Below are 13,407 nucleotides of genomic sequence, written 5' to 3' on the forward strand. Positions count from 1 at the left end.
CAACAAACCGCTTCCAAAAACCACTGGATATTTTGTGGTACCGTATTTTTTGCACCATAACACTCACTTTTTTCCTTCTAGAAAGTAAGGGGAAATGTCTGTGCGTGTTATGGAGGAAATGCCTACAGGTGGCATGCCTACGGATTTTCCTCCTCTAAAAACTATGTGCGTGTTATGGTTGGGTGCGTGTTATAGAGCGAAAAATACGGTAACTGAAGTGACGGGAAAGTGTGGGAGAACAATTGCTAGGAACAATGTCCCAGCAAACAAATCAGGATCAATGCTTCATAGTGGATGTCCCAACAAACTGCATGCAAACAAATCAGATTATCTGGAAGCAAAAATAAAGGTACCCCTGACTGTTAGGTCCAGTCATGGACGACTCTGGGGTTGTGGCGCTCATCTCGCTCTATAGGCCGAGGGAGCTGGCGTTTGTCCGCAGACTGCTTCCGGGTCATGTAGCCAGCATGACCAAATCGCTTCTGGTGAAACCAGAGCAGCACACGGAAATGCCGTTTACCTTCCCGCCGGAGCGGTACCTATTTATCTACTTGCACTTTGACGTGCTTTAGAACTGCTAGGTGGGCAGGAGCTGGGACCAAACAATGTTAGCTCACCTCGACACGGGGTTTCGAACCACCGACCTTCTGATCAGCAAGCCCTAGGCTCAGTGGTTTAGACCATAGCGCCACCCATGTCCCATCTGGAAGCAACCTTGATTTCAAACCCTGGTAATGGGATAGTGTCCTTCAGAGCATCTGAGGAGGCTAGTTCAAGTGCAGGTTATGTGGCACACAAAGATCTGTCAAGTTTCTTTCCTGCAGCTTTGCTCTTTGAGGCAGCTAATTCACTCTGCCTCACTCTGGCACAAATAAGAAATGGAATTTGTGTTGAATAGTTTTATTCCAATACATTTGAATCCTGCTTATAAAATTCTGATATGCATACAGAAAGCTGTTGTTTTCAATGAATCTGCCACCCACACAATGTTGCTACACACACACGATATCTATAGTCGAGAAGTTTGAATTCTTGTAATATATTTTCTGTAAACTCGCCAAATTCTGTCCTAGTACTATTTTTGCCAAGGCAAAATAGACATGAAACATATTGTACAATATCTGGTGGCTGTGCAGCTTCAACACTGCCAGTTCCATGGCGCAGAACAGCAAGCAAAGTCCCAGTGAACTGGGATCGCTATGTGTTAATTCTGCTTCAAGACTACGTTGCATGAGTGAAGTAAAATGCAGAGCCAGTATTATATTGAACAATCGAAAAACCAATGAATGGGCTATGAAAGCAGACACGTAAGTTGACAATGTTCCATATAAGCAATGGCTTTCCTGTGACAACGTTTTGTTTAGGGCTGGGAAACTAAAATAGAAAATGGAATGAATCCCATCAGATTTGCAACAAAGATGCCCAAATAGCAATTAGCTTCATATAACTTAAGCAAATAAGTTAAGCAGCAGATTGGAGAAGAACAAAATAGAGTCACTGGCAAGTGACCTGGGGTGCTGGTGGACTTGGCTGGCTTCGGTGGGTGGGGTGGGACGGGGATGTTAAGCCATTCTCATGCCACCCAGTAGCCTAGAAGAGGACATGACTTGGAAAGCTAAACAGGTGTAAACTATATTCAAACCAATCCAAGCCTGCCTGCTTCCCAATGCTGAAAACTGAATCATGTGATCTTGAAATCTTTTTTCTTCCCCAATCACTGGATTTATAACATTTCTTTACATAGCTATTGGGGTCAGGAAGTGTCTCATTCTAAATGTTATACCCCGTGTCCAACTATTACAGTGGTACCTCAGGTTAAGTACTTAATTAGTTCCGTTCTTAACCTGAAATTGTTCTTAACCTGAAGCACCACTTTAGCTAATGGGGCCTCCTGCTGCCGCCGCACCGCCAGAGCACGATTTCTGTTCTCATCCTGAAGCAAAGTTCTTAACCTGAAGCACTATTTCTGGGTTAGTGGAGTCTGCAATCTGAAGCATATGTAACCCAAGGTACCACTGTACTGAAATACAATTAAGAGCTTGTAATTCTGCCCTCATCTTTGCCAAACGGGATTTCAGCAAACTGCTTTTTTTTTTTTAGCTCTTCCACAATGCAGTTAGTAGCAGGAAGCTGCATGTAAACACCACTTTCCCCCCTTTGTAAGCATGATTTGCTAAGTCCAAATCCACAAGATGACCCTAACAGCGTTGAGCACTAGAAGAATCCTCTACAAGCCCTCAGAACAAACCTCATCTAATCTCTCCTTGATGCTATTTGTATTCCACCCCCTCCCAGCCCAGCCCAAAGATAGATTAAAACCTGGCCAACACATTCTCTCCCTCCCTTCCTCTGAATTGGAGCTGGCTTGAGTGGTGTATGCATGTGATTATTTAGACATTCAGTACAAGCTTGACTTTTCATGTATAGACATAACCTCATATTTTAGATTGGATGCAGCTAACCAAGACGCAGGACACAGAGTCAGGCTTCACAGATAAATCAGATAAATAAATATCCAAGATACTAGAAAATTCCCCACTCAGCATAAACTTCTATCCTTATGACAGTATTCCGTGATAAAATACCGTATTTTTTGCACCATAACACTCACTTTTTTCCTCCTAAAAAGTAAGGGGAAATGTCTGTGCGTATTATGGAGGGAATGCCTACGGGTGGCATGCCTACGGATTTTCCTCCTCTAAAAACTACGTGCGTGTTATGCTCGGGTGCGTGTTATAGAGTGAAAAATACGGTAATTCAAGGTAGCTGATTTTTCAGGGCTCTTTAGTGATTCCATTCACAGCATATTTGAGGGGGTCGGCCTCCCAGGGTTGATGGGCATGGCTATTCAAATGGTGTGGGTGCACCATGTCTTGTGATCAGTGATGCAGGGTGGGGCTTACCTGCCCCCCTATTTTATCCAAGTTGGCACCCCTGGATGTGTTCTACTGGGGAGAATCTTAAGGGCCAGGCTGAGAGGGCTGAGGTTTGACGTTCCCCAATCTGGCACACATTTTTGAGCACTGAATCCCTAAGAATCTCTCCCCCCCTTCCCCTTGTATAAAGCAAATCAACACTTGAAGCACCACACGTTCCACAACCCTGTCCCATACAGATACTGCTTAAAGGAAAGTTTGGTTTTCCTTCTCTGTTTCTCCCCACCCCCACCCCATTCTGGACATTAATAGTTAAAGGCATCTGTGTGCATATAATTAGGGCCCAGAAGGATGGAACTGCCCCACTGGGTACCAAAGGGTCTGCAGGACAGTAACAAGGAATGCTATGTTCCCTGTCTGGGGGATGGCAACCCATTGACATCAATTCCTGGGAGTTATTCCCTTTCCATTAATTTGTGTGAGAAAACAGGACTTGTGAAGGAATTAGATCAGCAGTGTGGAGTCTCTGGCCCACAGGCCAAATCAAGAGTCCTAATTTAGCTCACAACACTGTTTTCCCTAAGTTACACCCAACTAACTTACGCCTGACATCCTGTGTGGTGTCAGATGCAGGACTGGTAACAATGCAGCTGTAAAGGACCAGTTGGGACCCTTAAGAAGCACATGCTCAGTGGAAATTTTGAAGGAAAGCTTGCTAAAGCTAAACTGCCACATTCATAAAATATTTGGTCTATATACTCTCCTATCATGTCTGTGTCAGCATCTGCTGTGGGTGTGCAGGGACTTGGAACTGAACCAGATTTCCGAAGAAGTTTTTAATCTGGCACAGGCTGTATTGATTGCTTGATTTTGCATTGTTTTGATTGCAATGTTATTGTCCTATGTTGTGCGTCACTGGGAACACTTTAATAAAAGAGCAAGTAAGAAACATTAACATCACCACCATATTTGGATGTGCTGAGTGGCACATAGGGCCTGTTCTGCAGAGTATTATTAGTTCATCTACAGCAACATCTCCCTGCATATTCAGAAAACAAATATCCGGGTTAGCTCCTCCGGCAATGGCAGATTTCCTCTGATCGGGAGGAATCCGCTTTGTGGAAATCAGGGTCTGGACCGCCATGGCGAGGCGGAGACCCATTAAAAACCACAGGCAGGAGAAGCCTGTGGACGTGGGATTCGGCTGGCATCTTTTGCGCCTCCCCTACTCACGGGGAAATCCAGTTTCGGGGATCCGGAGTGACGTGGGGTGAGCGGCGCGGTGCTTCGAATCGACTGCTCTTTTCACGGAGTGAAGCTGCATTGCTGTTGTCAGAGAGCACTAACTTTTTCCTGTGGACAATTGGACTATTAAACATCTTAATCTGGCACCGAAGCGGGAAGGTTCCAAACAGGAAGTCCGCCTTCCGCTTTTGTAAATAGATTGAAGCAAAGACATTGCAAGCTAAAGTCTGGAAAGTCTTTTGTAAAGGATTAAATCTCCATCGGCTAAAATTACTAAACCCCCCTTGGAAGCAGGAGAAGAGGGGGGAAATTTTAGATCGTTTAAGCCTGCAGGAGAGAGAGTGAAGAAAGATAAATTACCACCGTTTTGAACCTGGGAACGGGCTGCCAGGAAGACCCGACGTTTTGGGAAAGTTCATTGACTGTGAATAAAACGTATGTTGACAGATAGTTAAATAAGAGAAACATATTGATTCCAATGTTTCCTTTTGCACTTAAAAGGAGCAAAATATCTGAAAATCGAAAATAACTTTGTTGCTGGACCTGCTTTTAAAAGGATGGATACAAATAGAAATTGTTTCCCCTAGAGGGTGCTTTTGAAACTGTTGCAGGAGTGGAGCTGGGGAATTCTCCAGCTGCAGAGATTAAAGACCGTGAGAATTAGACATTGACCTTGGACAAGAATGTGGACAGAAGAAGCCTTAGTGATTGCTTTTTGCAAGACAAGTGCTTTATTGGAACAGCTTCATGAGAAGACGGATGTGATGATTACTAAAATTGATAATTTTGGACAAAAAAATGACTGATTTGGGACAAAAAGTGAATACTTATACAGAAACTACTGAGGAACCGACCCAGGAATCTGTTTTGACATGGCAAGCTGTGGAGAAGATAAAGGAGGAGGTTGTTGTTGAACCTCAAGTAATACAAGTGGAGAGAGCCTTGGCCTTGTATGAACATAAGCTGTTGTTTTTGATGACCGAATCTGGAGAAAGCCAGATTTGGAGAGATGGAGTCCCGCTTGGATTGGAGAAGGAAAGTTGGATAGATCCCCTTATGCAGGGATGTTCTGGCTTTTGGGATCTGGTTTTGGGCCAGGGGGAGATTGGAGTGGTGGGGGCCTTTAACTTTGGAGGGATTTTGAAGCATGCTTTGAAATATTCTTTGGATTTTAGTTCTGACTATGGAGAATGGGCTGACCTGTCGAGAAGGGATAAAGACATTGTTAGGTTGGAGTCTCCCCGAGATCTACTCCTCAGTGCTAAAGGAAGGAAAATAAGAACAAGATCAGCAGAAGACAAAGTAAAGTGCAGGTATAAATATGAAGAAGATCTGCAGAAGGGACATGGAAAAAGTTAAGAGCCTCGGACAGAAGATCACCGGGTTGATGGACTATATGGAATGGATAGAAAGGACTGACAGAACCCGAGACCAGGGAGAAGAGACGGTGGATGAAGATTGGAAGAAAGTTTAAAAATTTATTTAGAGAAATATTGTAAAATTAATGAGTGTTAGAAAAATGTTGGAATGAATCTACACGGCTTTAGTAGAAATGTTATAAGGAGTTATGTATAAATAAGTTGTAGGGTTTTTTATGGTAAGATAAGGTTAAAATAAATTAAGACAATTAAATGACAGAAAATAGTGAAAGATGGAAAGGATTTGCTGAGGAAATATTGGATGTGTTTTTAACTGTTTTTGTTTTTGCTTTGAGGTATTGTGTGCTCTGTTCTTTTTTAATATGTATTGATTTGTATTGTTTAATCTCTTTTGTCTCTCTTTTTCTTACTTTTTTCTGTAATCTTAAACTTTCAATAAATATCATTTAAAAAAAACAAAAACAAATATACGTATTGGCAGAGTGGAGATGTCTTTCCAAGGAGTGACCAAAACTTGCAGGTGCTTTGCAAAATATTATATGCAAGACATAATAACAAATGCTCATTCTTCTGAAGCTTCGAGGTTCAGCTTTGGGGTAGAGGAGAGAATCAAGAACTACATTTTGGAGACTTCCAGGTTAGCGCCTCCGGCAATGGCGGATTTCCTCTGACCGGGAGGAATCCGCTTCGTGAAACTAGGGTCTGGACCGCCATGGCGAGGCGGAGACCCACTAAAAACCACAGGCGGGAGAAGCCTGTGGACGTGGGATTTGGCTAGCACCTTTTGTGCCTCCCCTCAGTGAGAAAGGAAGGAAATTAAGAATAAAATCAGCAGAAGACAAAGCAAAGTGCAGGTATAAATATGAAGAAGACCTCCACAAGGGACATGGAAAAGACTTAAGAGCCTCGGATAGAAGGTCACCAGGTTGATGAACTAGATGGAAGGGATAGAAAGGACTGACAAAACCCGAGATCAGGAAGAAGAGACGATGGATGAAGATCAGAAGAAAATTTAAAAAATTCATTTAGAGAATTTTTGTAAAATTAATGAGTGTTGGAAAAAATGTTGGAATGAAACTATTTGGCTTTAGTAGAAATGCTAAAAGGAATTATGTATAAATAAGTTTTAAGTTTTAAGCTTTAGGGCTTTTTATGGTAAGATAAGGTTAAAATAAATTAAGGTAATTTAATGACAGAATATAGTGAAAGATGGAAAGGATTTGCTGAGATAATTAATAACTAGAATACAAAAAAGGGAGGTGTGAGGAGGTCGATGAAACAAGTTAATGAAAGATAAAGATTTGGGAATATTGGATTTGGTTTTTAAATTTTTTGTCTGTTTTTGATGTATTTTGTGTTTTGTTTTTTCCCTTTTTCTTTTTATTGACTTGTATTGTTGAATTCCTTTTTTTTGTCTATCTTCTTTCCTTTTTCTTTTTTTCCCTCTTTGTAATTTTAAATTCTCAATAAATATCTTTTTTTTTAAAAAAAAAAAAAAAGAAGAACTACATTTTGGCGTCGTAACAGTCTGGGCACCATAATCCAGCATTCTCCCAAACAATGGTCTGATGATGTATGGTATAGATCAACTGTTCATTAGAATTCAATAATTGCTCTTCATCTCAAGACGTATTTGCCTAGCTTTGCTTGCTTTTAGGAACCAAGCAGAAGTGGTTTTGTTGTTAGCAGAGAGTAATTGTGCCATTTGCCACGCTGTTCTGCTGCTGCTTTTAGTTGTCTTCATTGCCTGGTATATTTCCATGCATTGGTTTGATCTCTTCCAAGCAATCTTGATGATCATTTGTTGCACAGGCAAGGTATACAGTATGTGTTGCTGGCAACTACAGGAGGGGAGGGCTTTTGTGGTCAGGTGTCGCTTGCAGGTTTCCCACAGGCATCTGGTTGGCCACTGTGATAACAGGATGCTGGAGTAGATGGGCCACTGCCTGGTCTAGCAGGGCTATTCTTGTTCTTATACATCTTTGAGGCATGTCAATAAAGAAAACAGTTGAAGTACAGACGACCAGCCGGATCCTAAACAATCCTGAGGATGTTTACCAGCTCCTGGTCAAAGCACCCTTAGCAGACTCTCTTAACTTGGATGGGGCCAGGTGTACAACCCTGGGATTCTTTCATGCTGCCCTCGACCAACTTGGGTGCTCTGCCCAATGTGAGAATGATGATGGGCAATGGATGCCTGGTTCTCCAAGGCTGACCCTGATGGTACATTGAGATTCCTCCACAAGGCTCTCATTTGAAGAATAGGAACACAAGAAGCTGCCTTCAGCAGACCAGGCTGTTTGTCCAGCAACTCCATGGAGTCAACCTTTGCTGCTGGCAACAGCAAAGCCCTGATCTCAATGGATGCATTTCTGAAGAAACTTCATCCCAGAATACACATTTTTAAAATGCAGTTTGGTATGTTCTGGGAACTGAGGACTGCATTGCAACATTTGGGAAAAGTGCAAAACCCAAAAGTTGACCACATTTCCAATCTGTATATTAGCCTAGACACAACAAAATTATCTTCCATCCCTAGTGCTGAAGCATAGGAAATAATAACAAAATGCACAGACAACCGTTTCCCCTTTTATATGAATAAAAGTTTTATTGATTTTTCCCCTTTTTTTAGACAATTAGAAAGAACAAAGAAAGAGGAGAGCGAACAGTCTCATGAAAGGTAGAACCGGGAAGGGCTTTCCGAGCACTGGAGTGTGAGCTGCCGTGGGCAGCATTCCTTGAAAACGTCCTACATTTTTCGTTGTTATAAAAACAGAGAGAATGTGTGTCTCTGCATTATTTTACCCCTGCCCTCTATTTTTGCATTGCTGTGTTTTTTTTAAAGCCACTCTTCCACCCCTCCCCTCCCCCCCAAAACCCCCACCCCCAACCTCCAAGTCTGGAAAGGAGAAACCGGCAGTGAGCACATGAGAAGAGAGACTGCTCCCTGGGAAATGTGTATAAATTCAGCAGCCCATCTGTCTGCCTGGTGTGCTCGGAAGTCAATGAAGCAAGTTGCGTATGTGTTATGGGGGAGAGGGGCTTAGAGGAGAGGAGGAGGAGAAGGAGAGCATGGTTTGTTTGTTTTTTTCTTTTTTAAAGCAAAGAAGGCACAGAATCTCAGCTAAGCTTCAAACCCAGTGCAACCTGAAGGACTCTCTCTGCAAGGATAGTGTGTGGGTAGAGAAGGAAATATGGCCTGGGCAGGGAGCTCTCCTAGAGGATGCCTCTGTGCCCATTTGGAAGGAAAGTATGAAGTCTGGGTGAGCCGAGTGGAAGCAGAAGAGTAGCAAGAGACCGACCTCTAGCAAACCCCATTTCCAGTGCATATTGGAAGGTGGGAGGGAGGCTGTGAAACAAGCCACCCCCTTTCATAGTGCTGGGGTGAGATCAGAAATATGTCTCTCTCTCCTTCTCTCTCTCGTTTGTCAGTGCAGAGAAGGAAAGCCTGGTAAGAAGAGCTTCCAAGGGGAGCATTTTCCCGTTAAGGAGATCAGCGTGTCAGCAATACAAATGAGGCAGGTGTGGACAGCGGGACTCAAGTGACATGTCCCTTGGCTCTGCCTCCTCGAGGTATTAGGAAATGGCCCCCCAGCTCTAAGTCTCCTCCACGGCATGAAAAGACCCTTGTTTGCTTATTATTATTTTTTCTTTTCTAAATCCTCAGTTTGAATTAAGGCTACTGAAAATTGCAAGAGTGAAACCTGTCAAGTTGGGCGGACAGGCAGGGGCAAGGAAGCAACAGGGCCCCATGCCAACCTGCCACGGTGAGGTGCCACGTAAGAGTCAGTCATGCCACAAGGAGGGAAAGGGGGGGCAGCACTGCCACGAGCCTTCCTTTCTGCTGCTCCCTGCTTTCCCACACTCTATCTGTCTGTCTGTCTCTCTCTCTCTTTTTCCCTGCTCCCTTTACTATAATAAGCCCCAAAGATCCAAGAAAAGGAAGGTTAAATGTGAAGCCTCAAATGTGTGAATGTTCAACTGGCCATGCAAGCCAGACCCAAACAGCCCTTATGGGGTAGGTGGGGAGGAGACGGACCCTGCCATGCAAACGCCAAAGGCGCTGAAGCCCAGCTCTTTGCAAAATGCCAGCCACACGCCCGGAAAACACAGCACAGCCCTCGATAAGCAATGGAGGCTTCAGCATTCCAACCAGCACCGTTACTGCCTCCCCCCCATGAATCCCTCCTCTCAACAACAGCGAAACAGCAGCAGCAGCAGCAGCACATTCTGGCGCCAAGCAGCTCGTTGGGGAACAATGCCGGACTGACTCACAACAGTTTCCATGGAGGTGACAAGGGGTTGCTGGAAGCATCCAAAAAACTAGTGCAAGGTTGGGGCCGGGTGGATGGGGAAGAAAACATCCAGTCTGGGAAAAGGAGAAAGCAGGAGTGGGTGGCAAGAACAAACTAAAGAATAAAATATAACCCTCAAACCAATTCCCAATCTGACCCTCCTCCCTTGTCTCGTAATTCTCTCTCTCTCTGTGTCCCTCTGAGGCCAGCTTGGCTTGACCAGCATCTTTACACTCCCCCCCCCCAGCTTCGTCGTCTGTTTTGAGCCAAGCAGCCAATGTGCCATCCATAAGGCTGTTGAGTAGTCCTCCCTGCTAATGGCTCATCTGCTGACTATGGGGCCCTCTGAACCCCACCTCACTCGCCATCCTTGAGGGGGCCTCATTAGGTAGATCTTAGTAAACCAAGTGTGGCATCGTCCCCCTGTGACGCCTTGTGTGCCCCTCCCTTTGGCCTTGGCACATCCAGCCACAGCTGAGGAGACCCCTGAGATCATAAAAAGGGTTGTGGGAAGCAAGGGGAGGGGACCATCACACACCAGTGGGAGTGACTGGGGTGGGGGAAAGACACAGAGGAGAGGCTTGATGTTCCCCTTCAACGCATTTCAGGGAGGAAGAGGAGGGTCTCTTGTTTTGGCCAGGTCTTCACCCCCACTCGGTGCAACAGGTTCTTGTTTTCCTCAGAACCATGGCCACTTCCTACACCAAAGAGCCGGCTCGGCTCTGCGCCGGCACCATGACCGGCACTGCACCTATCCTTTCCAGCGTTGCCTGGCTCACGGCGTAGGAGCGTGTGTGCTGCGGTCTTGGCTTGCGGCTCACTGAGCCATTGCTTCTGGCCATCTCCTGTGGGGAGGGGGCTGTATTGGTTGTCACCACCAATGTCTTGGGTGGAGGGGGGGCTGGGTGGCCTCCATTGGCATAGACAGGGCGGGCGCTGGTGCTTCCAGAGCGGGTGAAGGGCTGGCGCGCATCGTTGTTGAGGCGAGCAAAGGAGTCTGTGGCATGGTTTGCTTTGGGGTCGTTCCAGTACCGGCTGTTGTAGGTGTTGGATGATGTGAGAGTGTCGTTCTCCGAGGATGAAGCATCGCCATGGAATGCTTTTGTGGATGAAGAGCATTTGGGTGGCAGATCATCCTCCCTAGGAAAACAAGAGACCACTGTTAGCATTGTAGTTGTCCTCCATTCTAAACACCCCCATCCCCGGCAGGAACAAAAACACCTTGCACTGGCGCAGCACAAGGAGAAAAGCAAATAACCCACACCATGATGCCATGTTGGCCCAATGATGTGCCCAACTTTGACATCTCCACCTTAAGTCTTACAATCCAAGTTTCTGTGCCTCTATCTCAGCATCAGGCTGTTGGGCTTGAGGTCTAACAGAGTACAATGATGAATGACAAGCGACTATAGAATTGAGCAATGCTGGTCACGCACTTCTGGGAGTCTTTTTGGTTTCATTTCCCCTTATCAATGGGGCGTAAGTGGGGAACCCCATAAGCACTTGCCTTTGACTCCCACTACTGATCAATTATTATATTACCAGGAATGGTGTATTTGTTCACATGTCAACACTTGGCAACACCTAAGGAAGAAATTATGGATGGAGCTGGCTTTTATGCCTGTACCAAGACTCTGGGTGGTCAAGCCACTACTAGTAATGAGAAAATCATGAAAGAAATTAGTGTACACTAAAATATTATTCTGACAGAGGTAGGAGGAACCTTCCTTGCAGCTCAGCTGGAAAGAAACTATGGCAAAAACTCTGGTATTACTGCTTTGATCCCTATTCATTTACAAAGCCCTCAACAACTTAGGTCCAGGGTACCTCAGGCACCTCAACCCTTATATCCCAGCTTGATCACTGAAACCATCTGCTGGAGCGCCATTGGTCATTCCCTTAGTTGGCAAGCTCATTTGACAACAGGAAACTGAGCCTTTTGTGTCATCAGCCCAGTGTTGTGGAAATCTCTGCCAACAGAGATTCTGCAGGCACCTTATGTGCCAACTTTTAAATGCCTGCTAAAAACTTTTCCATTTTTTACAGTCTTATGCAGGCAATTCAAAATATATATTTCCATAATAGTTAGCTGATTTCTGATTTTAACTCTTTTTGTATGGTTTTTTATTGTGTAGCTATATGTACAATTCTTTGTAAACCACTACGATTTTTTTTTTTTTTACATAAGTGGTATTTAACTTTTTGTAATAAATGAAGAAGATGACAGGGGGAAAGGAAGGGACAGAGCAATATCTTGTCAAAGGTCAAACCTTATCTCATTAGGAATTTCCTCCTCCTCTTCCTCCTTGTGTTTGTTCTTCCAGTAAAAGAGTGTCACAGCCACCACGGCAATGCAGATGATGAGCACCAAGACCCCTGCAGCTGCAGCTCCAGCAATCAGGCCAAAGCTCCGGGGGTGAGCTGTGTGGGACATGGAATACATGAGAAGTCGGAGTAGGGAAAAGGTATGGAGCGAGTTCAACCAAGCCTCAGCAGGTTTTCAGGAGAGCCTGGCTTGATATCTCTTGTATCACCTATAATTATCACTCCATCACAAGCTATTGTCCAGTGTGGGACCCCAAGAGACAAGTGGGGCAGAAGCACTCTCAGGATGGAGCCCACTGCAGCCCATTCAAACAAGACCTCTGCTGCAGCAAGGGGTTAACATTTCCCCAGAACCAATAATGCTCTGGAGTTTCACAGCACAGAAATGTGGCAACTAAGTGCAGCTCAGAGACATCTTCAGATGCTGTCTCATGCGCTCCTCAAATATTTGTTGGTGGTGGTAGTGGGCAGATATTGTCCCAAATTCTTGCTCCACTGGATGCCTCTGGGCATGTACCTTCCTGAGTGCCTCCTGCTCTAGTTTTGGTGGTATGAAATGGCTCTGTTCGCTCACAAACACAGCCAAGAAAGCCTAGCATGCCGGGGCACTTTTCACATACCTGAAGGTCAGTGATAGGGTGATGGTTAAAAAAAAAAATGAACGAGCCCTTAGGCATATCAGAGGCCACATCTCTGAGAACCAAACTAGCTCTCACAAAGGAGAACTGTGATTGGATTGAGTTTTCTTTTGCTGAAGGCAGCTGTGGGGCTTTTCCATCCATTTGGGCTGGGGCCATTGTGTAGGGGAGGGAGTCTACCCATTGTGCTGCAGCCCCATCCAATGCGCACCCACACCCACCTGGAGTTGCCATTAGTTGTCAAAGGCATCATGTAAAGGTGCAGTGGGCATCTGCAGGGTATCTTCTACATGGCTAATTATCAGCAGTCACCCTCGTAAGTGAAGAAAATTATATCCAGTGATAGATGGGCTCTGAGCTTCCAGTGCAGTGTGAAAAAACACTGCACTTTCAATACAGTGGGTGGTGGTGGTGGTGGGGGCCTCTGGTTATTTTTAGAATGGGTCCAAATACCTGGTGCAAAGCAGCAGGTTTCATTCCCAAACATGCTCTTTAAAAAGAAGAAGCAAGCAGCAGGATCAACCCATTTTCTTTTGCCCTGAGCAAATTCTATTTCCTTTCCTTTTCCAGTATTTGCATCTCAAGCACCTTAGTTTTGTCATAAGATTTAGGTGTTACTGAAGACATCTATATTTAAGAAGGCTTTCTT

At 44.8% G+C, this 13,407-nt stretch overlaps 1 protein-coding gene and 1 long non-coding RNA gene across 2 annotated transcripts in view; both read right to left on the bottom strand.

Moving 5' to 3' along the window:
- Positions 1-884: 884 nt before the first annotated feature.
- On the bottom strand, positions 885-2,093 carry LOC308589980. Its single transcript, XR_014009592.1, has 2 exons — positions 2,030-2,093; positions 885-1,809 (listed from the first exon to the last, which is right to left on the bottom strand). It is a non-coding gene; the product is annotated as an uncharacterized lncRNA (long non-coding RNA).
- Positions 2,094-8,081: 5,988 nt separating this feature from the next.
- The window catches only part of IGSF11 (immunoglobulin superfamily member 11), a 187,756-nt gene continuing 182,430 nt past the window's right edge, over positions 8,082-13,407 (bottom strand). The window contains exons 6-7 of the mRNA XM_081197981.1: positions 12,066-12,216; positions 8,082-10,935 (exon numbers count right to left, since the gene is read on the bottom strand). Of these exons, the coding sequence (XP_081054107.1) occupies positions 10,494-10,935; positions 12,066-12,216 (593 nt within the window). The 3' untranslated portion in view covers positions 8,082-10,493. The remainder of the gene's footprint in view (positions 10,936-12,065; positions 12,217-13,407) is intronic.

This window comes from Podarcis bocagei (genome assembly GCF_964188305.1).
Source record: "Podarcis bocagei genome assembly, chromosome: 6".
NCBI classification, from domain to species: domain Eukaryota; kingdom Metazoa; phylum Chordata; class Lepidosauria; order Squamata; family Lacertidae; genus Podarcis; species Podarcis bocagei.